This window comes from Pristiophorus japonicus, chromosome 4 (genome assembly GCF_044704955.1).
Source record: "Pristiophorus japonicus isolate sPriJap1 chromosome 4, sPriJap1.hap1, whole genome shotgun sequence".
Classification (NCBI taxonomy): Eukaryota; Metazoa; Chordata; class Chondrichthyes; family Pristiophoridae; genus Pristiophorus; species Pristiophorus japonicus.
Window position 1 is genome coordinate 76,585,188 of NC_091980.1, and position 24,094 is coordinate 76,609,281.

Here is a 24,094-nt window from a genome sequence, read left to right on the forward strand (position 1 = left end):
AAAAATAAATGCTACCATGTCAGGGAAAGTAGGCCAAGAGTCCATGATGACAAGTAGAACAGGAAGAGGAGCTTTGTGGCTGGAATTAAAACCGAGGAGAACATTTTTAAATAAAATTTGCTACAAACTTTGCAAATATGTACATTTTTAAATATACTTATCTTGACTATTTCTAGCAGAGTATTTCAGGAGGCTAGTCATGTGAATACAACTGGGATATGCAAATTTCAAACAGTGCCTCCTATAGCTGGAGAAGTCAATTAAATAAAATAAGACTTGCATTGATATTGTGCCTTTCATGACCAACAGACATCTCAAATTGCATTACAGCCAATGAAGTACTTTGAGTGTAGTCAATTTTGTAATGTGGGAAACGTGGCAGCCAACTTGTGCACAGCACACTCCCACAATGTGATAATGACCAGGCAATCTGTTTTTGTTGTGTTGATTGAGGGATAAATATTGGCCAGGGCACGGGAGATAACTCCCCGCCTCCTCTTCGATATAGTGCCATAGGATCTTTTACATCTACCAGAGAGAGTAGATGGGGCCTCGGTTTTCCGTCTCATCTGAAAGATGGCACCTCCGACAGTGCAACGCTCACTCAGCACTGCACCAGAGTGTCAGCCTAGATTCATGTGCTCAAATGCTTGGAGTGGGACTTGAAACCACAACCTTCTGACTTGTAAGTATAATAGTCACGTACTAGTGCAGATATTACTTTTAATAAGTAACGCTAAGTGTCGCAAAGCTTTACTAAATGTGACAAACAGCAAATCAAGAATTATAAGAGATAAATATAAAAGTTGCATTGAGGTAACATTTAATGTCCTCAGGATGTCTCGAACTGCCAATGAATCACCTTTAAAGCATAGTCACTATTGCTATATAGACAATGATGGCAACAAATTTGCACACAGCACATGAGATAAACACCAGATAATGTTTTGTGTAAGGGACTGTGTTTTCGACAAACTGCAATTTGTAAAGTGCAGAACACAGGATGCAATGAGAGTATTGGAATAATTGAGCTTGGAGGTTTCAATAGAAGTGAGTGATGTTGCTAAGGTGGAAATAAGCAGCCTTGGTGACTGTTTCTGTATCTTTACACTCTTCCCTTTGAGAATAGTGTAAAGATTTGCAGATTAATCATCTGATAGGCCACAATGTGAATGCTCCTTCCATGGTTATAATCAGTCCTATATGGCAGGAGTGGGGGTTATGAGCTCCCACAACCCATACAATGAGGGGTGGACACCCACGCCCATCAAGTGAGGGTATCCCACTGGATGTCAATCCAGAATTAAGAGCTGGAATCTCTACTTGCCTGGACTGACTTGAGCAGGATTTGAACCCTACAGTTTCTGGGGCAGGTGGGATTACTACCACTTAGCTAAAGGCTTGCTGCAGCCTTGATGGTGGCAACGATGTGGAATTTGAAGCGTAGTTGAGACATACCATGGTTTTTCACCTTCGTACAAGCCAAGTTAATGTAACTAGGTCCCTAGGAACAGGCTAGGTAAGTAGCTTTGTCTGTTCAAGCAATGATGTCTAACATGGAATGGGTGGGTATCAGAGCCTATAAAACAGGAATTGTCGGCACAAAGAATTAACAGGAACATAAAGGAATTGTGCCTGCTCTACTGCTAAATTCCTGTTGGTGGTGAAGAGAAGGACATAGTAAGCTCAGTAGTGCCACCAGCAGGCTATCTGCAGCAGCTTCATATTTTGCTGAAAAGGACTGAATTTAATGCATTTTTTTCAACTTAGAAATTATTTCCATGACAATTAAAAGGTGTTGTTTCAGTTTAAACCCAGGCAGTAAATTATTCAGAGGGACAACATGTAAACAAGGAATAGGTTGAGCGCAACAGTAGAACCCAGTTGCGGTGCTTCAGTGGCAATAGAGTGTAATGTACAATAGGCATCTCAAAGCGCTGGAGAAGTACCACCATCCTCAGCATCGAAGCACTGACACCACATGACCAGATCCATTGGACAGGCCTTGTCGTCTGCATGCCCGACACGAGACTCCCAAAGCAAGTATTCTACTCGGAACTCCTACACGGCAAGTGAGCCCGAGGTGGGCAGGGGAAACACTTTAATGACCCCTTCAAAGCCTTCTTGATAAAGTGCAACATCCCCACCAGCACCTGGGAATCCCTGGCCAAAGACCGCCTTCAGTGGAGGAAAAGCATCCAGGAGGACGCTGAGTATCTCTAGTCTCGTCGCTGAGAGCATACAGAAACCAAACGCAGATAGCAGAAGGAGCGTGCAGCAAACTAGACTCCCCATCCACCCTTTCCTTCAACCACTGTCTGTCCCACCTGCGACAGAGACTGTAACTGCCATATTGTCTGTTTATTCACCTGAGAACTGAGTGGAAGCAAGTCTTCCTCGATTTTGAGGGACTGCCTATGATGATGGCTGATACTTTATTGCAGTGTAACAGCTGAGTTTGTTATCAACAAGATAAAAGTATTATATTAAAGTAAAAAAAATCTTCAGAGAAAGCAGTGGAATCAGATCGTTGCTAGTTATCCATTAAACACGGCAGAAAACATTACGGCTGGTCCATGCAGGTGTCAATGAAGTTAAGTGTGATTAGTCATAATTGCTGCCAAACAACTTCTCTGGCTCTGACAATTTAATTTTGTGGAGTCTCATTGGTGGAGATGTAACAAAAAAAATACATTTAACAACTTTTTCTGTCTGTCTCTAATCTTGTAATCCCATCTTCCTTGCTGGATCAAACACGCTCTGACAGCAATTCTATGTTCAAGTTCACGAAAACTTTGTGGGCAGCTGTCAACATAGTGAACGACAAGCGCTGCTCCGTCACCGCTGACTGCAAAATCCGGGCCTATCTCCTATGAGAGGCAAAAAACAGGAGGAAAAAAATCTTTAAACCAATTTGGAGAAATACGCTGGAAAATTCCTCAAGGTGATAAAGCAAGCCGCAGGAAATCAGAGATTGGTGACACTAACCACTATTCATCTACCGACCTTTTTTATATGGGCCTGGAAATCCCGATCTTCCCACGTCTGTCTGAAGTTTCTACGGACCCGAGAAGACATCGGAAAAGCCGGTTTTCAGCACACAATGCGCATGCGCTGAAAACTGGCTTTTCCGCTCTTGATCCGCATCTCGGGAGCGAGGACATTTGCTTGGGCAAGATTGCGGTATTTACCCATAAAACTTGCCCAGTAAATGTCCTCAATATTCTTGTCCTCAAAAAGCAGGCGCTTGGCCTACTTTTACAGTCATAAGTGTTTAAAAACATAAATATAATTAAATTAAATTAAAAAAACATTTGTAAAAAAATCCTACCCACGATGTTATTTAACAATAATTTAAAAAACTTAATTTTTTTCCCTACAGGATATTTATTAACTTTAATTTTAATTATGTGAGGTCTGTTTTTTGTTTCCCCCCCCCATTAATAGTAATGAGAACTCGTAGGTACGTGACTGCATCTTCTGCGTGGGAACCTGGAGGATAGGAGCGCGCTTCGGAGTGCGGGACGAGAAGGCCTCCCCAATGGAATCGCAAGCGCCTCCCGGACTACTAGGTAGAAATGTTTCAGGTTGGAGGCAATTGCCCACAGGAAGTCTCCGACCGCAATTTCAGCCCCATGGTGCAAACAGGAACTCGTCCAGCTCCTTTTTAGATGTTTGCAGTGAATGCGTGCACACTGCTTGTGCCAGCAATGTATTCCACGTAACACATACTTTTATCATCTTCGGATACAGCTGCCTCTTGAACAGCAAGTCCTCATCATTTGAACTTTTAGTTTTGCCATTTAACATGCACACCAACCTAGAAAACTTCCAAAAGCTGCTCAACATCTTCAAAATAAACACTGACAGCTCAACAGCCTTGACAAGTGAAAACAAAGTTATATCGGGCCATTAACTTAAGTGTACGTGTATATAACATTCCTTCATTCGTCTTGGAAGAAAAAAAATAAGTACACCAAAGGTTAAAGGGTGGGACTGCACTTGCCTGGTTCCATTCTTATCTATCTAATCGTAGCCAGAGAATCACCTGCAATGATGTCTTTTCCCACCTCTGCATCGTTACCGCTGGTCTCCCCTCAACATAAGAATTAGGAACAGGAGTAGACCATCTAGCCCCTCGAGCCTGCTCCGCCATTCAATAAGATCATGGCTGATCTGGCCGTGGACTCAGCTCCACTTACCCGCCCTCTCCCCGTAACCCTTAATTCCCTTATTGGTTAAAAATCTATATCCGTAACTTGAATACATTCAATGAGCTCGCCTCAACTGCTTCCTTGGGCAGAGAACTCCACAGATTCACAGCCCTCTGGGAGAAGAAATTCCTTCTCAACTCGGTTTTAAATTGGCTCCCCCGTATTTTGAGGCTGTGCCCCCTAGTTCTAGTCTCCCCTACCAGTGGAAACAACCTCTCTGCCTCTATCTTGTCTATCCCTTTCATTATTTTAAATGTTTCTATAAGATCACCCCTCATCCTTCTGAACTCCAACGAGTAAAGACCCAGTCTACTCAATCTATCATCATAAGGTAACCCCCTCATCTCCAGAATCAGCCGAGTAAATCGTCTCTCTACCCCCTCCAAAGCCAGTATATCCTTCCTTAAGTAAGGTGACCAAAACTGCACGCAGTACTGCAGGTGCGGCCTTACCAATACCCTATACAGTTGCAGCAGGACCTCCCTGCTTTTGTACTCCATCCCTCTCGCAATGAAGGTCAACATTCCATTTGCCTTCCTGATTACCTGCTGCACCTGCAAACCAACTATTTGGGATTCATGCACAAGGATCCTAAAAGAGTTTCATGCACAAGGACCCCCAGGTCCCTCTGCACCTCAGCATGTTGTAATTTCTCCCCATTCAAATAATATTCCCTTTTACTGTTTTTTTCCCCCCCCAAGGTGGATGACCTCACACTTTCCGACATTGTATTCCATCTGCCAAACCTTAGCCCATTCGCTTAACCAATCTAAATCTCTTTGCAGCCTCTCTGTGTCCTCTACACAACCCGCTTTCCCACTAATCTAAGTGTCATCTGCAAATTTTTTTACACTACACTCTGTCCCCTCTTCCAGGTCATCAATGTATATTGTAAACCGTTATGGTTCCAGCACCGATCCTGTGGCACACCACTAACCACCGATTTCCAACCTGAAAAGGACCCATTTATCCAGACTCTCTGCTTTCTGTTCACCAACCAATTCTCTATCCATGCTAATACATTTCCTCTGACTCCGCGTACCTCTATCTTCTGCAGTAACCTTTTATGTGGCACCTTATCGAATGCCTTTTGGAAATCTAAATACACCATATCCATCAGTACACCTCTATGCACCATGCTCGTTATATCGTCAAAGAATTCCAGTAAATTAGTTAAACATGATTTCCCCTTCATGAATCCATGCTGTGTCTGCTTGATTGCACTATTCCTATCTAGATGTCCTGCTATTTCTTCCTTAATGATAGTTTCAAGCATTTTCCCCACTTCAGATGTTAAACTAACTGGCCTATAGTTACCTGCCTTTTGTCTGCCCCCTTTTTTTAAACAGAGGAGTTACATTAGCTGCTTTCCAATCTGCTGGTACCTCCCCAGAGTCCAGAGAATTTTGGTAGATTATAACAAATGCATCGGCTATAACTTCTGCCATCTCTTAATACCCTGGGATGCATTTCATCAGGACCAGGGAACTTGTCTACCTTGAGTCCCATTAGCCTGTCCAGCACTACCCCACTAGTGAGTGATTGTCTCAAGGTCCTCCCTTCCCACATTCTTGTTACCAGCAATTTCTGGCATGGTTTTTGTGTCTTCCACTGTGAAGACCGAAGCAAAATAATTGTTTAAGGTCTCAGCCATTTCCACATTTCCCATTATTAAATCCCCCTTCTCATCTTCTAAGGGACCAACATTTACTTTAGTCACTCTTTTCCATTTTATATATCTGTAAAAGCTTTTACTATCTGTTTTTATGTTTTGCGCAAGTTTACCTTCGTAATCTATCTTTCCTTTATTGCTTTTTTTAGTCATTCTTTGCTGTTTAAAATGTTCCCAATCTTCTAGTTTCCCACTAACCTTGGCCACCTTATACGCATTGGTTTTTAATTTGATACTCTCCTTTATTTCCTTGGTTATCCACGGCTGGTTATCCCTTCTCTTACCGCCCTTCTTTTTCACTGGAATATATTTTTGTTGCGCACTATGAAAGAGCTCCTTAAAAGTCCTCCACTGTTCCTCAATTGTGCCACCGTTTAGTCTGTGTTTCCAGTCTACTTTAGCCAACTCTGCCCTCATCCCACTGTAGTCCCTTGTTTAAGCATAGTACGCTCGTTTGACAATTTCCTCACCCTCAATCTGTATCACAAATTCAACCATACTGTGATCACTCATTCCGAGAGGATCTTTTACTAGGAGATAGTTTATTTTTCCTGTCTCATTACACAGGACCAGATCTAAGAGAGCTTGCTCCCTTGTAGGTTCTCAAGCATCTATCTTTGGCCCCCTCCTATTTCTCATCTACATGTTGCCCCTTGGTGACATCTGAAAACAGCATCCTTTTCCACATGTATGCTGATGACATCCAGCTCCACCTCACCACTTCTTTCGACTTCTCCTCGGTCTCTAAATTGTCAGGCTGCTTATCAAATTTTCTCCAATAGAATATTGGGAAGACCGAAGCCATTTTTCAGTCCCCGCAAATGAACCCTTTTTCACTGACTCCATCCCTATCCCCAACTTCTGAGTGAGGCTGAACCAGACGGTTCACAACCTTGGTGTCATATTTGACGCTGAAATGAGCTTTCAACCACATAGCCGCAGCATAATTAAGACCGCCTATTTCCATCTCTAACATTGCCCGTCTCCGCTCGTGCCTCAGTTCATCCGCTGCTGAAGTCCTCATCCATGTCTAGACTTGACTATTCCAACTCACTCATGGCTGGCCTCCCATATTCTACGCTACCGAAATTAGAGATGATCCAAAACTCAGCTGCCCGTGTCCTAACTCGCACCAAGTCCCGCTCACCCATCACCCCTGTGGTCACTGACCTACATTGGCTGCTGGTTAAGCAACGCCTCGATTTCAAAATTCTCATACTGGTTTTCAAATACCTCCTTGGCCTCTCCTCTCCCCATCTCTAATCTCCTCCAACTCCCCAGAGATGTCTGCACTCCTCTAATTCTGCCCTCTGTCAGCATCCCTGATTATAAATCGCTCAACCATTGATGGCCGTGCCATTTGCTGTCTCGGCCCTAAACTCTGGAATTCCCTGCCTAAACCCTTCTGCCTCTCCTCCTTCAAATCACTCCTTAAAATCTACCTCTTTGACCAAGTTTGAGTCACCTGCCCTAATTTCTCCTTGTTGGCTTGGTGTCAAATGTTTTCTCTCATAGTACTCGTGAAGCACCTTGGGATGTTCCACTACATTCAAGGCGCTATATAAATACAAGTTGTTGAAATTCCAAATGTTCACCCTTACTTCCCTCAGCAATCTAGGATGCATCCCATTTTACTTCAAGTACTGCCAGCCTTCCTAGTAGTTCCTCTATTTTTAATCTCATCCAGTACCTTGGCAATCTCCTAGTTTACCATAGCCAAGTCCTCTTCCTTGGTAAACATCGATGCAAAGTACTTATTTAGTACCTCAGCTATGTCTTCTCCCACCAACAATTGAACTCTATTTTAGTCCCCAATTGGCCTCAGCACTCCTGACTACCCTTTTACTGTTAATATGCCTTTAAGATCTTTGTATTGCCTTTTATGTCAGCTGCCAATCGAATCTCATACTGTCTTGATACCCCTTTATTGCTTTTTCACTTGTTCCCTGTACTTTTTATATTCAGCCTGATTCGCCCTTGTATTATCAAGCTGATATGTCTTACGCCCTCTTTTTCTGCTTCATCCTACTAACTGTCATCATCCAAGGAGCTCTTGCTTTGCTTGCCCTCCTTTTTCCCTTGTGGGAATGTATCTAGACTGTACCTGAACCATCTTCCCTTTAAAGGCTGCCCAATGTGCATCTGCCTGCCAGTAGGAGTCCAATTTACCCAGGCCAGATCCCTCACTGAAATTAGCCCTCATCCAGTTCAGTATTTTTAATTCTATGTTGTTCCTTCTCCATAACTAATCTAGAACTTGCGTTGTGATTACTATACTCAAGGTACTCCGAGTGACATTCTCCACTTGGCTCACTTCATTCCCCAGGCATTTGGATTTTTATGCTTAGAATTATTTTTTAGTTAACCATTTTGCCAATTGAACTTAATGCTGTAACTGAAAACTCAGTGTAGAAAGAGTGGTTTGCAAAAAGTCAAATGGCTGACTTCTTGCAGTCAATAAAGCAGACAAGAGTGATTCAAGAAGGCAGCTCACCACCACTTTAAAAGGCAATATATGCCAGCCTTGCCAGCAACACCCACATCCCATGAATGAATAATTAAAAACTAAGTAGATTTCACCACCTACTGTAAAACTAGTCAAGGATTTGCTCACATCACCACTTTCCAACATGGACAATCCAATTCAATAAGAGCAAATCCTATATGCAATACCACTGAATTGAAAGAAAGCAAGCACATTAAGGATATCTTGTATACATTTTATTTGAAAGCAGCGAAGATTCATTTAAATTGTATTTAATACAAAAAAATGAAAACATGAATTGAAGAAAAGTTACAATATACAAATATGTTTGAGACAAATGCTGAGAAGCTAACAGGTGTCATTCTTTGCATTTTATAAATGATTATAAAGATAATGAGCTCATTTGTATGCTCTATACCATTCTAGTTGTAGGTTTCAGCTGTAGTGCAGGCCAACATGCAGTTCACCTTTTTATAGGCAAGGCATTTATCACCCTATAGAAGCACTGGATGCTTCTTGGTTGGGGTCACCTTAACTCATATTATTACTTAAGACTTGTGATAAAATATATAGCCATGCACACTGGTATAGGTTTTTTGGGGAAGGGGAATATAACATTCTCCCTTTAAAGTAATCCAAAAAGAAAAGTTATTAGAAAAGTGAAAGTTTAAAAATTATGGGAAGGAGGAAGAGACATTCAATATTTATAGAGCGATGATTATGAACGAAATCTCCCGTCTTTCCAACAGTTGTTATTCCCTAAATACATGAGCAATTAAAACAAATACTTTATATCACACTGTCAGGGAATGGCGAGAGTTTATCCTAGAACTAGCTTCCCCCATAACCCAGATGGCCTGAAGCTGTGAAAAAGTTGCTGGGCCACAGACTCAAATGGGATTAATGCAGCCTCTTGTAACATGTTCAGTTTAGTGTGCAAAATATTAGGTTTGAGGTATGTAACAGCACATCTTGGTAATTATTAAGAGCATTAACAAAATGTAACTGCAGATGTTGCACTACAGCTTGGAGATAACAATTAAGGTCAGTTGGCAAAGTTGAAGTGAGGTAAACAATTCAGTGTTCCCTCAACAACCTAGGTCAGAGCTGGCACTTTTCAGAAGAAAAAACAGCAGAGTTTCTATCTGAATGTAAAACATTTCCAAAAGGTCATAAACCCAATATTACTTTAATCCATGACTTGTTCCCTTTAAGGTCTCTGTATGCATGTTCCTCCAATTTTACACGGTAGGAAATCTAGACTGAGCAATGGGGAATTAATATATTCAGCATTGTTCATTTAAAAAAAAAGACATTGAAGGTTACATGTCAGTCACAATTTAAAATTACATTCATTTGTTTTGTGAAACCTCTCATTGCAATTTAAGAAGTTTTCACTGGCTGAAGGACTCCAAATCGATTAGTGTCTAAGGTTATACATACAGTGCATTAACCAAAATAAAATAGAACATTCCCCTGACTTTCAGTAAACATCTCTCAGCACATCCAGTTTATCATTTGTACAAAAGTGCAATTTTTTTTCCTGAAATACAAGGATATATGGCAGAGTACACAACAAAACTTGCAATTAGAGTTTCAATTGAAACATTGATGTACTGCAAATGTAATTCCAATGCAATTGCAGCATGGTTTTTGGAAAGCTAACTATATGTTCACATACAGTATAGCATCAATTTAACAAATTTAATATGCATCATTGATCTGTAACACAACTTTGATGACTCAATTTACATACCGTGGCCTGAACTCAAGTACAAGCTAGTGCAAAGTAAATTATTCAACACTGTGTCCAACATTCATTACACAAATCTTGAAAGTTTAGAAAAGTTTAATCAGCCATTTAATTCGGTCCACATTTCACTTTGGAGAACAGGGAGGACGCCAAAGATGTGCCAAGCTGAGCAATAGAGTGGCGACAATATGATCCAAGGTATTTTTATGTGGTGATCACTTCTAAACTATACATGGGTGGGGAATCTCATCTGCATTCTATCAATTAAAACCTTGAAGAATGCTCATTTGACAAAAGTGGTTAGTTATATCAACAAAGGCTGAAATTCATTAATTGGCTAGTTATAGGTGTTTCACTGGAGTACACAGTTATGGAAACATAAATGCATTAGTGATTGAGTGCATCAGTATGTACAAACATTACCATATCACCTGAACTACAGACTAGCCAAGTCCCAGAAATTAATTTCAGTGAAATTATGAGCAAAAGGAGACCAAACCCTCAATAACCTCTTCCTTCCAACCTCAGTGTTCAGATATTAAGTGCCAAAATTTACTGCTAAGAGCTTTCAAAATTAGATTACTGAAAATTTACACATAAATTTCACAGGAGCAAAAAGAATGCATAATTATTTTTTTGATTTTTGCCCTTGGCAACAAACTTATGTTCAGACATTCCTTTCTGCTAGTATGATCAATACATAGTGCGCCAAAACCCAATTCTCCAGACTGATTAAATAGATGTTATTCTGTACTCTTAATTTTTAAAATTTGTATAGAAGTTATTTTGGGGGCATCAAAATACAATTGCCACAGAAGTACCTGCTTTAGCAGTACGTTGTTCTAATGCCGTTTACCTGGGGTTAACAATCCAGCCTGCTTCACTGCAATTGTAACAAGCTGGACTATCCAGATGGATCTGTGTGCCCATTCGAACTATAGGCTACAACAAAAGATACCAATTGAGCCGAGGAAGATTTGATGCCATCCCGCATTCGTCAGATTTAATGAAGTTTTACATATTCGGGATCTTTTCCTTCCCATATGCATTAATTTCAATTTATAGAAACGAAGTATGTCGACACAAACAAATACTCAGAAAATGTAGGTCCTTTGATGATTCCCTACCTTAAAACCATACAAAAAGGAATTGCCGATTCTCTTTACCAAGTGGGAAGGATTCATTGACACAGTAGTCATTAAATAACCTGAGTTACCAAGCACATCCTTTATACCAGAGAGCGCTCCAGAAATAATTGACAACAGCTGTTCTTTATAGATTTGCATTAGGATCAGAGATAGTACATTGGATTGAGACTACAAAAATTGGACTGCGGACAATAGTTTGTGGTAATGATGGTCCGAAGATGGTTCTCCTGTATTGACTAGGATCAAATTCCCGACAATTACCATGGGTTTATTCCATTGCTTGTCTCTTTGCAAGTCTGTCGAGACTCACTGGCTTGGAATTCAGGTTAGCATGCAGATGTACTGGAGTAGCAGGGAGTGAGGTGAAATGTGTAACAGTGCGTGCAGACACGGACTGGCTTCATCTGTCCATACCAAGGTAATGGTGCCGATTGGGAGGAACAGCGGGAACAGAAGATCTGAAACAAAACAAGAAAGTGGAGGTTGAGCTTTTCCAGCAGATCTATCATCCTGACGGTGAAGGACAACAGTGCAGGGAAGTAGAATATTTCTCTTTGTCTGCTGTGAAACTTCCAATGTGTCCCTGCAAAGCCAAACTTTAAATTAAATACTACAGATTGCTTTAAGACAAATTCCTGTATATACACTGATAGGTTATTTGTGTATACTTTTTCGGAAATACTAGGGGACCGAGGATCTAGTGTGAAGGAGAAACTAAAGGAAATCCTTTAGTCAGCAAATTGTGTTCGGAAAATTGATGGGATTGAAGGCCGATAAATCCCCAAGGCATGATAGTCTGCATCCCAGAGTACTTAAGGAAGTGGCCCTAGAAATAGTGGATGCTTTGGTGGGCATTTTCCAACATTCTATATACTCTGGATCAGTTCCTATGGACTGGAGGGTAGCTAATGTAACCCCACTTTTTAAAAAAGAGAGAAAACAGTGAATTATAGTCTGACATCGGTGGTGGGGAAAATGTTGGAATCAATTATTAAGGATGTACTGGCGCATTTGGAAAGCAGTGACAGCATCGGTCCAAGTCAGCATGGATTTATGAAAGGGAAATCATGCTTGAGAAATCTTCTAGAGTTTTTTGAGGATGTAACTAGTAAGAGTGGATAAGGGAGAACCAGTGGATGTGGTGTATTTGGACGTTCAAAAGGCTTTTGACAAGATCCCACACAAGAGATGAGTGTGCAAAATTAAAGCACATGGAATTGGGGGTAATGTATTGATGTGGATAGAGAACTGGTTGGCAGACAGGAAGCAAAGAGTAGGAATAAACAGGTCCTTTTCAGAATGACAGGCAGTGACTAGTGGGGTACCACAAGGTTCAGTACTGGGACTCCAGCTATTTACAATATAGATTAATGATTTGGATGAAGGAATTGAATGTAGTATCTTCAAGTTTGCAGATGACATTAAGCTGAGTGGCAGTGAGAGCTGTGAGGAGGATGCCAAGAGGCTGCAGGGTGACTTGGACAGGTTAGGTGAGTGGGAAAATACATGGCAGATGCAGTATAATGTAGATAAATGTGAGGTTATCCACTTCGGTGGTAAAACAGGAAGGCAGATCATCTGAATGGTGACAGATTAGTGAATGGTACATCAGTCATTGAAAGTTGGCACACAGGTACAGCAGGCAGTGAAGGCAGCAAATGACACATTGGCCTTCATAGCGAGAGGATTTGAGTATAGGAGCAGGGAGGTCTTACTACAGTTGTACAGGGCCTTGGTGAGGCCACACCTTGAATATTGTGTACAGTTTTGGTCTCCTAATCTGCAGAAGGACATTCTTGCCATTGGAGGGAGTGCACCAGACAGATTCCCAGGATGACAGGGCTGACATAAGACTGGATCAACTAGGCTTATATTCAATGGAATTTAGAAGAATGAGACGGGATCTCATAGAAACATAAAATTCTGACGGGATTGGACAGGTTAGATGCAGGAAGAATGTTCCGGAAGTTGGGGAAGTCCAGAACCAGGGGTCACATTCTAAGGATTAGGGGTAAGCCATTTAGGACCAAGATGAGGAGAAACTCCTTCACTCAGGAGTTGCGAGCATGTGGAATTCTCTATCACAGAAAGTTGTTGAAGCCAGTTTGTTAGATATATTCAAAAGAGAGTTAGATATGGCCGTTATGGCTAAAGGGATCAAGGGGTATAGAGAGAAAGCAGGAATGGGGTACTGAAATGCATGATCAGCCATGATCATATTGAATGGTGGTGCAGGCTTGAGGGGCCAAATGACCTACTCCTGCACCTATTTTCTATGTTTCTGAGACAAATCAATATGAAAACTAAATTTCTAAATAGCAATATGTGCATTAAATTGTAGCCAGAAAGGATTAAAAATAATTGGCCGTGGTATTCTGGTTCAGAGTCCAAAGATTGTTCCTTACAGAATAAAAGTTTCTGGTTCTTGGTACTAACATACACACATTACATATCAACAAGTTGTCAAGTGCACTTGTCACAGCACTCCGCTCATGTACTTGTGCCTGTGAGCTATGATCAGTGCCATTCAGTGGTTTCCTTTGTTTCACTGTCCCCTCCAAGTTCTTTCATAAAATAGACACCAATTCTTGAAAAACAATCTTGTCAGCAAAAAAAAAAAAAAGAGGCATATACTTTCCAACATCCACATTGCCATCACATGTGGATGCTGTGTACTACTGTATTTGATTTGATTACAAACCTTGTACTGCCTATATCCTTTCAGTCGTCAGTAACAGTGGCCCAGTGACATATTTTGTTGATGCTCCTCATTGTAGTGTTACACAAAGGGTTTGGCTTGCAAACACTCCAAATGACAAGACATAATCTCAATCGGACAGTAATGAGGAGGTAAGGCAGTTCACTAAAAAGGACTGGGGAAGGGTAGTCAAATCAGAAGACATCTCTCAATGACCATTTGGAGTGGGTCACTTGCTGACATGTTGATCAGAGTATGGTGTCAGACTCAAGGAGGGAAAGAAAAACATGTGCCTTTAAAGTAGCAGAAAGATACATATTTCAGCTCAAGGGCATACTTTTACCTTTTGCCAAGAGCCTTATTTTTTCAAATTATGAAGGGGAAAAAAAAAACTGAATTAAAATGCAACCACATGGTTTCTATCACTTCAACCAATCTAAGTGAAATGACAACTGATCACTAAGTATATCACATGTACAACAGTGAAGCAAAAGGCGGCACAGTATTTTGGTGGAATTAAAAAAGGTAGTAAAACCAAGTTCAAATGGCTTAAATAAACAATTAACATGTCACTCCTATGATGTAGAACATTGGCTGAAACCATTGACAGTGAAGGCAGTAAAAATCCTTGATGCAAGTATGCTTGTAAACAACTCCTGACATTTGATCATAATTTTACATGCCAATGTTTAAAATCCTGTACCTTTCCACAGTTCCTGCAGTGATGCCGTCTCCTGACAATTGTAAATGGTGCTTTACAAGACATGCATTGGTTGCAGGCAGAGTCTGCAATCCACTCTGGGGGCACTGTAATGGGAGAAAAACAATTTACATGAATTCTACAGAAGCTGAAAATGGACCACTCTGCTGACATACAAATAATTTGCCCTTCTTCTGACTTGGTCTTCTCAACTCAGATTCACATTTCAGGATGATCTACAGGAGCAACCTCTTGAGTGTGGGGAAGGGAAGCTGGATGAAATTTATGTGCCGACTGCTGAAGACAATCTTGTGTTAAAAAGTTAACCAACGGTAACTCAGAAAAAGACAACAAATTTCAAAGAAAATTCTTCCATGGATGTGTTTGGTGAAGGTCAAATGAAGAAATTTTACCCTCAATGGAGCAGGAAATAGGATTTGAAAACTTTGAGCTCCAAGTCTACCAAAGACCCAGAGAGGAGGAGAAATGCAGAAAATGTATACACAAATCCTGAGAAAAAAAAATAGTATTTGTACAAACATCCTTGTAAAAGTGCAAGAGTCGACTAGAGTGCTAAATACTTCCATCAATGGATGTGGAAATGAACAAAAACCCAACTCGGGAGCAGCAAAGCAGCATTACAGACGGCTCAAGGTTGAGGTCCAACAAAGAACCCGGGACCTAAAGAACAGATGGATGGAGAAAGCACAGGAGATACAGCAGCTGGCAGACAACCATGATGTGCGAGGATTCTTCATCGCAGTCAAGGCCACCTACGGTCCAAACACCCAAGGTCCCACCCCACTGTTGGCCAAGAATGGGGAAACACTCATCAAGGATACAGAGGTCATCAGGGCCTGCTGGAAGGAGCATTTCGAAGATCTCGCAATCGAGACTCTGTCTTTGACTCGAGGGTTCTTCACTCCATCCCACAGCATGCTACTCGCCACCACCTCAATAAAACCCCAACACTGGTAGGAAAAGCCATAAGACAGCTCAAGAACAACAAGGCTACGGGAGCAGATAGAATCCCCGCTGAGGCACTGAAGTATGGTGGAGAGACACTGTTGGCGCGAATACATGACCTCATCTCTCCTCTGGAGGGAGGAGAGCATGCCGGGAGATCTCAGAGATGCAGTGATTGTGACCATCTTTAAAAAAAAAAAGGGGGGGATAAGTCCAACTGTGGCAACTACAGAGGAGTCTCCTTGCTTTCAGCCACTGGGAAAGTTGTCGCAAGAGTCTTCCTCACCCGTCTTCTCCTTGTGGCCGAGGAGCACCTCCCAGAGTCACAGTGCGGATTTCGTCCCCTATGGGGCACAACTGACATGATTTTTGCAGCATGACAGCTGCAAGAAAAATACAGGGAACAACGCCAGCCCTTTTACATGGCCGCCTTCGACCTTACAAAAGGCCATTGACACTCAACTATGGAGCGTCCTCCTCCGCTTCACATGCCCCCAAAGATTTGTCAACATCCTCCGCCTGCTCCACGATGACATGCAGGCCATGATCCTTACCAATGGATCCATTTGAGACCCAATCCACGTCCGGATCTGGGTTAAACAGGGCTATGTCATCGCGCCAACCTTCTTAATCTTCTTCGCTGCCACGCTCCACCTCACAGTAAACAAGCTCCCTGCTGGAGTGGAACTAAACTATAGAACTAGTGGGAACCTGTTCAACCTTCGCCATCTCCAGGCCAGGTCCAAGACCACCCCAACCTCTGTCGTCGAGCTACAGTACGCAGACAACACCTGCGCCTGCGCACAGAGGCTGAACTCCAGGGCATAGTTGACATATTTACTGAGGCGTACGAAATCATGGGCCTTATGCTAAACATCCGTAAGACAAAAGGTCCTCCACCAGCTTGTCCTCGTCGCACAGCACTGCCCCCCAGTCATCAAGATCCACGGCGCAGCCCTGGGCAACATGGACCATTTCCCATACCTCGGGAGCCTCTTATCAAGAAGAGCAGACATGGACGAGATTCAACACCGCCTCCAGTGCACCAATGCAGTCTTTGGCCACCTGAGGAAAAGAGTATTCGAAGACCAGGCCCTTAAATCTGCCACCAAGCTCATGGTCTACAGGCCTGTAGTAATACCCGCCCTCCTGTTTGGCTCAGAGACACGGACCATGTACAGTAGACCTCAAGTTGCTGGAGAAATAGCACCAATAATGTCTCGCAAGATCCTACAAATCCCCAACATTAGCGTCCTCGACCAGGCCAACATCCCCAGCATTGAAGCACTGACCACACTTGATCCGCTGGGCAGGCCACACTTAGGAGTGGAAGCAAGTCTTCCTCGATTCCGAGGGACTGCCTATGATGAAGAAATGAAGATTTGCACAACTTGTCTCTTGACTGACATCCATTTATGGCAGCTAGTACTTTTTAAATCATTGGTTGCATAATTATGGTGAACAATTTGTATGCATCAAGACTTTTTGAAATGAAATAACTGATGAAATTTAGGAACACATTTTTAGCCAGTAATCAGATAAAGATGAATATTAACCTTAATAGAAACTTAGCTCACCAATAATTTTACAACTAAAACATTTAATTTTTAGCTAACTATAATTTTGACCTGTACAATAGCCATTTGCTATACCTTTTAGTTTGGTACTATTTAAATTGGAAGTTCTAGATGAGTGGGAATGAGATTCCTGACACAGCACACAATCTTCCAAGGTAGGCTCTGGATTAACATGCTCCTCTTCTGCAAGAGGCAAAGGCAAAGAAAGAGAAACAATTATAATGCACAAAGGATTTCTATTTTGAAATTAATAGTTAGTACTGAATTTCATTACTGAAAAAGACCACAATATATGTAGAATGTTGCATTTTGCAGAGGTTCAGTATCTGAGCAGTGATTTTTGTGATTGCTTCCCCATAGAACTGCTCATCTTTGCACTATATCTTTGGCAATGACTTCCCCAATTTTCCTCCACCTGCACAATGGGAGAGCGGAGATACTCCAGGGATTTACCTTTGTGCCCCACTATATAACCTCTTCAAGTGGCCACTCCAGGCATCTCCACTATGCATAGTCTCCTGTCAGCAGGATATTTCATGTTTTCTTCCTCTTATTACTAGTGAGGTTTGATACAAAATTGAATCCATTTCAGTAACATGCAACAGCTGGTCTCTTAAAGTCTTATTAATCAAAGTTCTAGAGGCGCTACAGATAGTTAGGGCCATAAACTCATTGAGATTTGTGCCGAGAAGGTCACCTGGTATGCTCTTTGTCTTTTTAACCTTTAAGATTACAATCCAGACAGGCAAGTGAAAAGTGAAGTCCTAGAACACAAGAAATAGAAGCAGTAGTAGGCCATTCGGCCCCTTGAATCTGCTCCACCATTCAATAAGATCATGGCTGATCTGTTGCATGCAGACGCAAAGTGAAATGCAGTATACCCGCTTCCTCGTCCATAACGTTCTCATTCTTTTCTGGTGTTGATGTTGCAATCTCGAAGACAGTCTTTAAAATCCGCCGAAGGTCTCCTGCAAAGTTAGTCTGAAGTTGGTCTGCTACACCTGTTCCAAACAGAATCATAGTCCTGATGAATAAGGAGATTATTTAATGTACACAAAGTAAAAATACTAGTCAAGACTGATTTGGATGATGAAGGTCCTTCAGTACTTTTTACCTCTTTTTTTCAGGATAATAACCATAATTTTCCCATTACAGCATCTAGAGCGTGTGGGGGAACATAGACTCTCTCTCTCTCTCTCTCTCTTTCCCCCCCCCCCCCACTCCACTCCAAAAAGAAAATCTAGCCATAGAATCGACAGCACAAACAGGCCATCGGCTCCTCCTACCCCTCTTCATCCAAACCAACCAGCATATCCCATTCCTTTTTCCCTCCGTGTGCTGATCTATGTTCCTCCAGTGTCCCACCTTGAACCACCCTCCCTAGTGACCCATTCCAGCTATTGTCACTGTATTAGTGAGTGAAAAACACCTGGACTATGGGTTTCAAAACTACATTTCACAAGAGAAACAAATTTCAAAAATGTTCTAAACACAGCTTCTGAAATCAAGATTATTTGATAGTTACATATTTACATGGGGGGGGGGGCGGGGAATTTTAATCGCCCAAAAAACAGGTGGGTTGGGTTCGGGTGGGAAAAATTTGAATCCCAACCCCCACCCCCCTACTTCTGGTTTTAATGGAGGCGAAACAGGGAGAAAGCAGCCAACCCGCTCCCAGGAGGCAGGTTGGCACTTTAAATATAATAACGAGGCTGTAAGCCTTGGCATTAACCCACTTTGCAGGTTTAACTGGTCGGTCTCAGGAATCCCAGTGGTGATGACAGCCTCGTGGAGCACTCCTTGTGGGCCAGGAGGAGTAGGAGTGCTTCCTCCTGGGCCCCAAAACTCAACATCAGACCACCCCCCCCGCCCCCCCGCCCCCCCACCCAGTGCCGGGGAAATCAGACCTACTTGTGGTTGCAGCCTCTTGTCCAGCTATGCTCACCCGACTGGAAAACAGCCCGTCAATCAGGCTGACTTCTGGGTGGGGATCGTCTGGAGTTAAATTCCACAGCTTGTGGGGAAATGTAGACCTTCCCCCTCCCACCAACCACAATCACCACCACCACCCCCGAAAAACTAGATCTCCAAGTAAAAACTCCAGCCACAGACTTAACAGCACAGAAACATTCTGTGCCATTTGCCTCCTCCCACCCCTCTTCATCCAACCCCATCAGCACATCTTTCTGATCCTTTTTTCCCTCGTGTGCTTATCTATATTCCTCCAAAATGCATCTATGCTCTTTGCACCAACTATTTGTCGAAGACTATTCCACATTCTTACCACTCTTTGGGTAAAAGCTGCAAGCTGAAACATTAAAAAAAAATGTATTTAAAATGGGATCGAAATGTATTTTAAAGTAAAATACAATAGATATAATGGGGGTGGGGTGGTAATTTCCTTAAAGTGTTTCCTATGATGCAGACACATTTACTGGGTCTACTGCTTCATTAAACGTTCTCCTTAAATAAAGATCGCGTTAGCTCTGCCTGATACTGCTGGGCCTTGGGCTGTACACGTTGTGCTCATATTCCCAAGCTAGTGGTTGACTATTTGACTCCCAATCACAATACATTTCTAGCTTTGGCTAGAAATGAAAATTGAATACCTCCATTTGAAAAAAAAACTGTTCTTGGGATGTGGTGGATTCTGATAAGCCTGAATGTTTACTCAACCCCAACTGTCCAGAGGGCATTAAGAGTCAAGCACAGTGTGGGAGCAGAGTCACATACAAGCTAGACTGAGTAGAGATGGACATTAGTGCGCCAGGTGAGTTGTTGCGATAATCCGGCAGCTTTCATGGTAATTTTTTAGCCCACTAATGATCAGATTATTGTACTTGCCACAGTGGCATTTGAACCACAATATCTGGCTTGGTAGTCCAGTAGTACAAGCACAAAGCTACCATAACCTATTCCCCAGTCTCCCTACACCACAACAGTCATGGGTAGGTTTCCCAATCTCCAGCGCCATTAGGTAGTGCATAGAACCAACTCAGATTTTCCATCATCCCATTTACGACAACATGGCCACAGTCAGGTCAGTGGAATGAGAGATGTGAAAATCAGAGAGTCTCTTAGCAGTTTATGGCACCACACATTAATGCTGCAATATCACATCTCTAAAATAAAAAAGCTTTACAGAAGACTTTGTGACCTAAAACCAGCAGTGCAGCCTTAAATTCCTGAGTGACATACCTGAGATACAAACAAAGAGTCGATGAAGCATGTCGCTACTGCTGCGGTACCGCGATCGGATTTCCTCCCTTACTACCGCTCTCACAGCCAGCACTGCATGCTTTACTGTTTCTCGATCTACGATACGAGACTCATTTTCTCCTTCAGACACTCTGCCAGCAAAGTACACAAATCAGTGAATAAAAGTGCCTAATTTGATTTCAAACAAAATTCTGACAATGTGACCAGTGTTTTCAGAAGTGAATAACGATCACCTATTGCAAAATTTATTGGGTGTTTTGGTAATGAATTAATTAATATCTGGGATTTTCCCTTCTGGGGGTTTCAATCAATAAATCTTTTGTCGATTTCAAAATGATTAAATGAAAAAAGATTTAACTTTTAGCTGAACGGAATCTGCTGTCTGGCTCAACAGTCATGCAACAACTAACTTAATACAAAAGCTGCCCGACATGCTGATGGATTGTTCTAAAGAACTGGTCCTGTTAAACAAAAGGATGCTGTTGGACCATTTTGCTTGCCCTCAATTTATTAATAGGAAGAGGTCACAACCATGATAGGAAAAATGTTAAGAGTCATGTAAACCAGAAGTGGAGGAAGATGTAACTGATTCACCAGTGGTGTCCAGGAAGATCAGACTATTTCCTGTTCCCCCACTGGTTTCCCATTCTGGGTAACTTGGGTCCAATGTAGAAGAATCTCTTAGACCCAAAAAAGGAAAGTTTATTTGCTTGAGGGGATCGATTGCTTGATTCTTTTGGGGTTGGCTACCCTTCAGGAGTTATGCCCGAGATAGCTTGAGTGTTTTGAAGGAGTTTCTTAAAATATATAATACATTTCTCCAGCCTGTACCCCCAAGCAAGAGTTTTCTCTTGTAAAGAGTCAACACCTTGATTAGACCTGAAATACATACCTAGGTTGAAATTCACTTTTGAATTGGCCACTTGGTACAACAAATTTTGCCATTAATTGCTTGAATTCCAAAACACATTCTATGATGCCACCCCGCCTCCCCTCCCCCTCCCCCTTCCCACAAGCAATGGAAAACATGCAGCAATGAAATAACAAGTGCGCTTAGTGCTTCTACATACTGGTTTTGGCCAGAATCAAAACCAAACTACCATTAGGTTATGAGGTGTCTGCTGGATTTTACTTATGTGGTGTTTGCGGAGTGTTAATTTCCTTTGGGCTCTATTGCAGCTGACATCACAGGAAAGAAACAAAAATATTTTATGGTTAAACCTAACTATTCACCTAAACAAACTTTATCTGGTCTTAAAATTTCTTTGGAGCTATCCATAACTCTTTACAGGTATGACAGAGTTCTAATGTCCTAAACCTCTAATCCACTCACCTGATGTTATTCATGTTTGAATCTTCAGGCACCATGGAAGTATTTGAGATTCTTCCATCAGAGTTGTGCAGGTTTGTCATTTCACAGCTGATGCCTTTCATTTCACTTTGCTCCTCAATTCCTTCCATATGCTCTTCATCTTTTCTTGGAGCAAGTCCAAGTGAAGCCCCAGACTTCTGTTTCAGAGTATGCTCACCAGAACAGTCAGCATTTATCAAATGGGCAACATGGTCTTGTTCAGAAGTTGTTGGTATACAGCTCCTATCTGGACTGACAGTAGAATAATGAGTTTGGATGGGGTTAAATGTAGATGCTCCTGTTGTCTCAAGCCCACTGACCAATTCTGGATGGTCATTTTCTGCAACAGTAAAGTGCTCAATGACACTGGAATCGGCCAAGCTGTCAGTAGAATTAGATAAAGATGACTCGGGACTATCCCCCAAGATAGTTTCATTTTGATTGTGTGCATTCTCCAGAGTGCGGTCATTGGTGCCCCATCCAAATTCTTGTCCCCACATTTCATTTTCTCTCTCAAGTCTAAGGTTAGAAGCTTCCGAAGAACCTATTATTTCATTTGGCGCTTGCTTGAGTGAATTGGATGCATTGGAGGTAGACAGCTGAGAATATGCCTCAGTGGTTTCTTGGTGAACGATCAACTTTAACTGGTCGAGTTCCTCTGAATCCTGTTGTATAGGTGAAACCCCACCTGCTTCGTCGTGCACCTCATGATTCAATGTGCTGTTCTGAAGGGATGAAAGGCTGGGCAACATTGTGTGAGCATTGAGGAAATCCTCAGATTCTGCAGCACATAGGCTCTTTTCTAATAGAGAGAGTTCGTCTTCTGTGAGTACATAAAGTAAGTCCCTAGGGATAAGGTGGAAAATTAAGATAAGGTGTTCATTTTACAGTAAAACTAATAAAATGATCAAATTTATAAACAATTACTAGCTTGAAGCAGCATACTTTCATAGGCATAAACTTAAATCACCTTGTTTACACTTCAAATTATCTGTTAAATAACAGTTCTGTTGGCTTTCAGCAGCATGAAGGAGCAAAAGAAAGTAATCAGATTGCAAAATGGTTGAATGGATCAAAACATATTTATATTCTCTCTTTAGTCAGTCATTTAAAAACACAATTTTGGTGGTTTGAACCCCAAATCAGAAGCCAGCATGGTAAGCAAACAACTTAGTCACTGTACACGTGATGGATTATCCTAGGTGTCCCTCACATATTTTGCCTTCAATTTTGACTCAACCCTTTGTCTTTCAAATTCCTTTTCTGTTCAAATTCATTTACATCTAGTCCTGGTTTATTATGTTCTTTGCATAGTGAGGGCTATTTTACACCGCTTTCCAGTATTTCAAAATCTGTTAATAGTCTGTAATAGAGCGAAGGAACAGAGGTTGCATTCAAGGGGGGGCGGGAGAGGGGGTAGAAAAAGAGGGAGGGAGGAAGAGGGATCAGATACTATAGTTCTTTTGTGGTTGGCCTTCCATTTGGACAAGTACAAATTTATAGAATTTACAGACAATGAAGTGTCTAAATGGGAAAGGGAGTAAAAAAAAAAAATGGCGGAGATGGCCATTAGTGAACAATATCAGTTTGCAGTTGCTTCTGGGCAGATTTAATCAGGGAAATGGAGCAACACTAAATCTTGATAATTTCAAGCCAGATTTAGTGGTGAACTTCCAGGCCCAGTTGCACATCAGGTACTTTTGAGCCCATGAACATGAGGCTGTGGAATGGACTATTTTACAAGATTGAGCGATGGGTGCGAGTGACCATGATCTAATGGGGATGAGGCAGTCATGAAGATCAATGGAGGCATCACATGACAGGCCAAAGGTAGCAAACGCTGGAATTAACCACGCACTACCCCCACCCCCAGAAAGTGAAAGTGATGGGGTTTGAGCTGTATGAGGGAAATATGAAAGGAGGGAGTTGAGAAAGTGGTCCGAGAGAGCTTGATCAGTGATCAAGGTTTCAAGTTGTTATGACTCAAGGGGTTATTAGGAATGGACAGGATTGTTTTGCTATGCCAGAGGGTTGTGGAAGTTCATGCGCTGAACAAGCAGAGGCCCTGCCACTAATTTTATTGGTAATTTATTTTTAAAATAGAGAACACCTTTGGATTGATCTCCAGGTACTAAGAATAGTGTAGGCTAGAGAGTTCACAGTGAATGCATAGGGAACAGGATGGCCTCAGGTAAGCTGTTCTGCCAAGATACCTGGTTGTCAACAGCGTTAAAAAGAAAATAGATTGGGGATCAGACTTAAGCGCACTTCAAAAACATGACTGCACAGATATCGGCCACATTCATTTCCA

General features: G+C 41.9%; 1 protein-coding gene across 1 annotated transcript in view; it reads right to left on the reverse strand.

The window, feature by feature from the left end:
* Positions 1-11,560: 11,560 nt before the first annotated feature.
* Positions 11,561-24,094, reverse strand: part of LOC139262095 (lateral signaling target protein 2 homolog) — a 55,265-nt gene continuing 42,731 nt past the window's right edge. Inside the window, exons 8-13 of the mRNA XM_070877249.1 lie at positions 21,766-22,629; positions 20,412-20,563; positions 18,095-18,214; positions 17,289-17,396; positions 14,674-14,777; positions 11,561-11,730 (exon numbers count right to left, since the gene is read on the reverse strand). Coding sequence (XP_070733350.1) covers positions 11,599-11,730; positions 14,674-14,777; positions 17,289-17,396; positions 18,095-18,214; positions 20,412-20,563; positions 21,766-22,629 — 1,480 coding nt within the window. The 3' untranslated portion in view covers positions 11,561-11,598. The remainder of the gene's footprint in view (positions 11,731-14,673; positions 14,778-17,288; positions 17,397-18,094; positions 18,215-20,411; positions 20,564-21,765; positions 22,630-24,094) is intronic.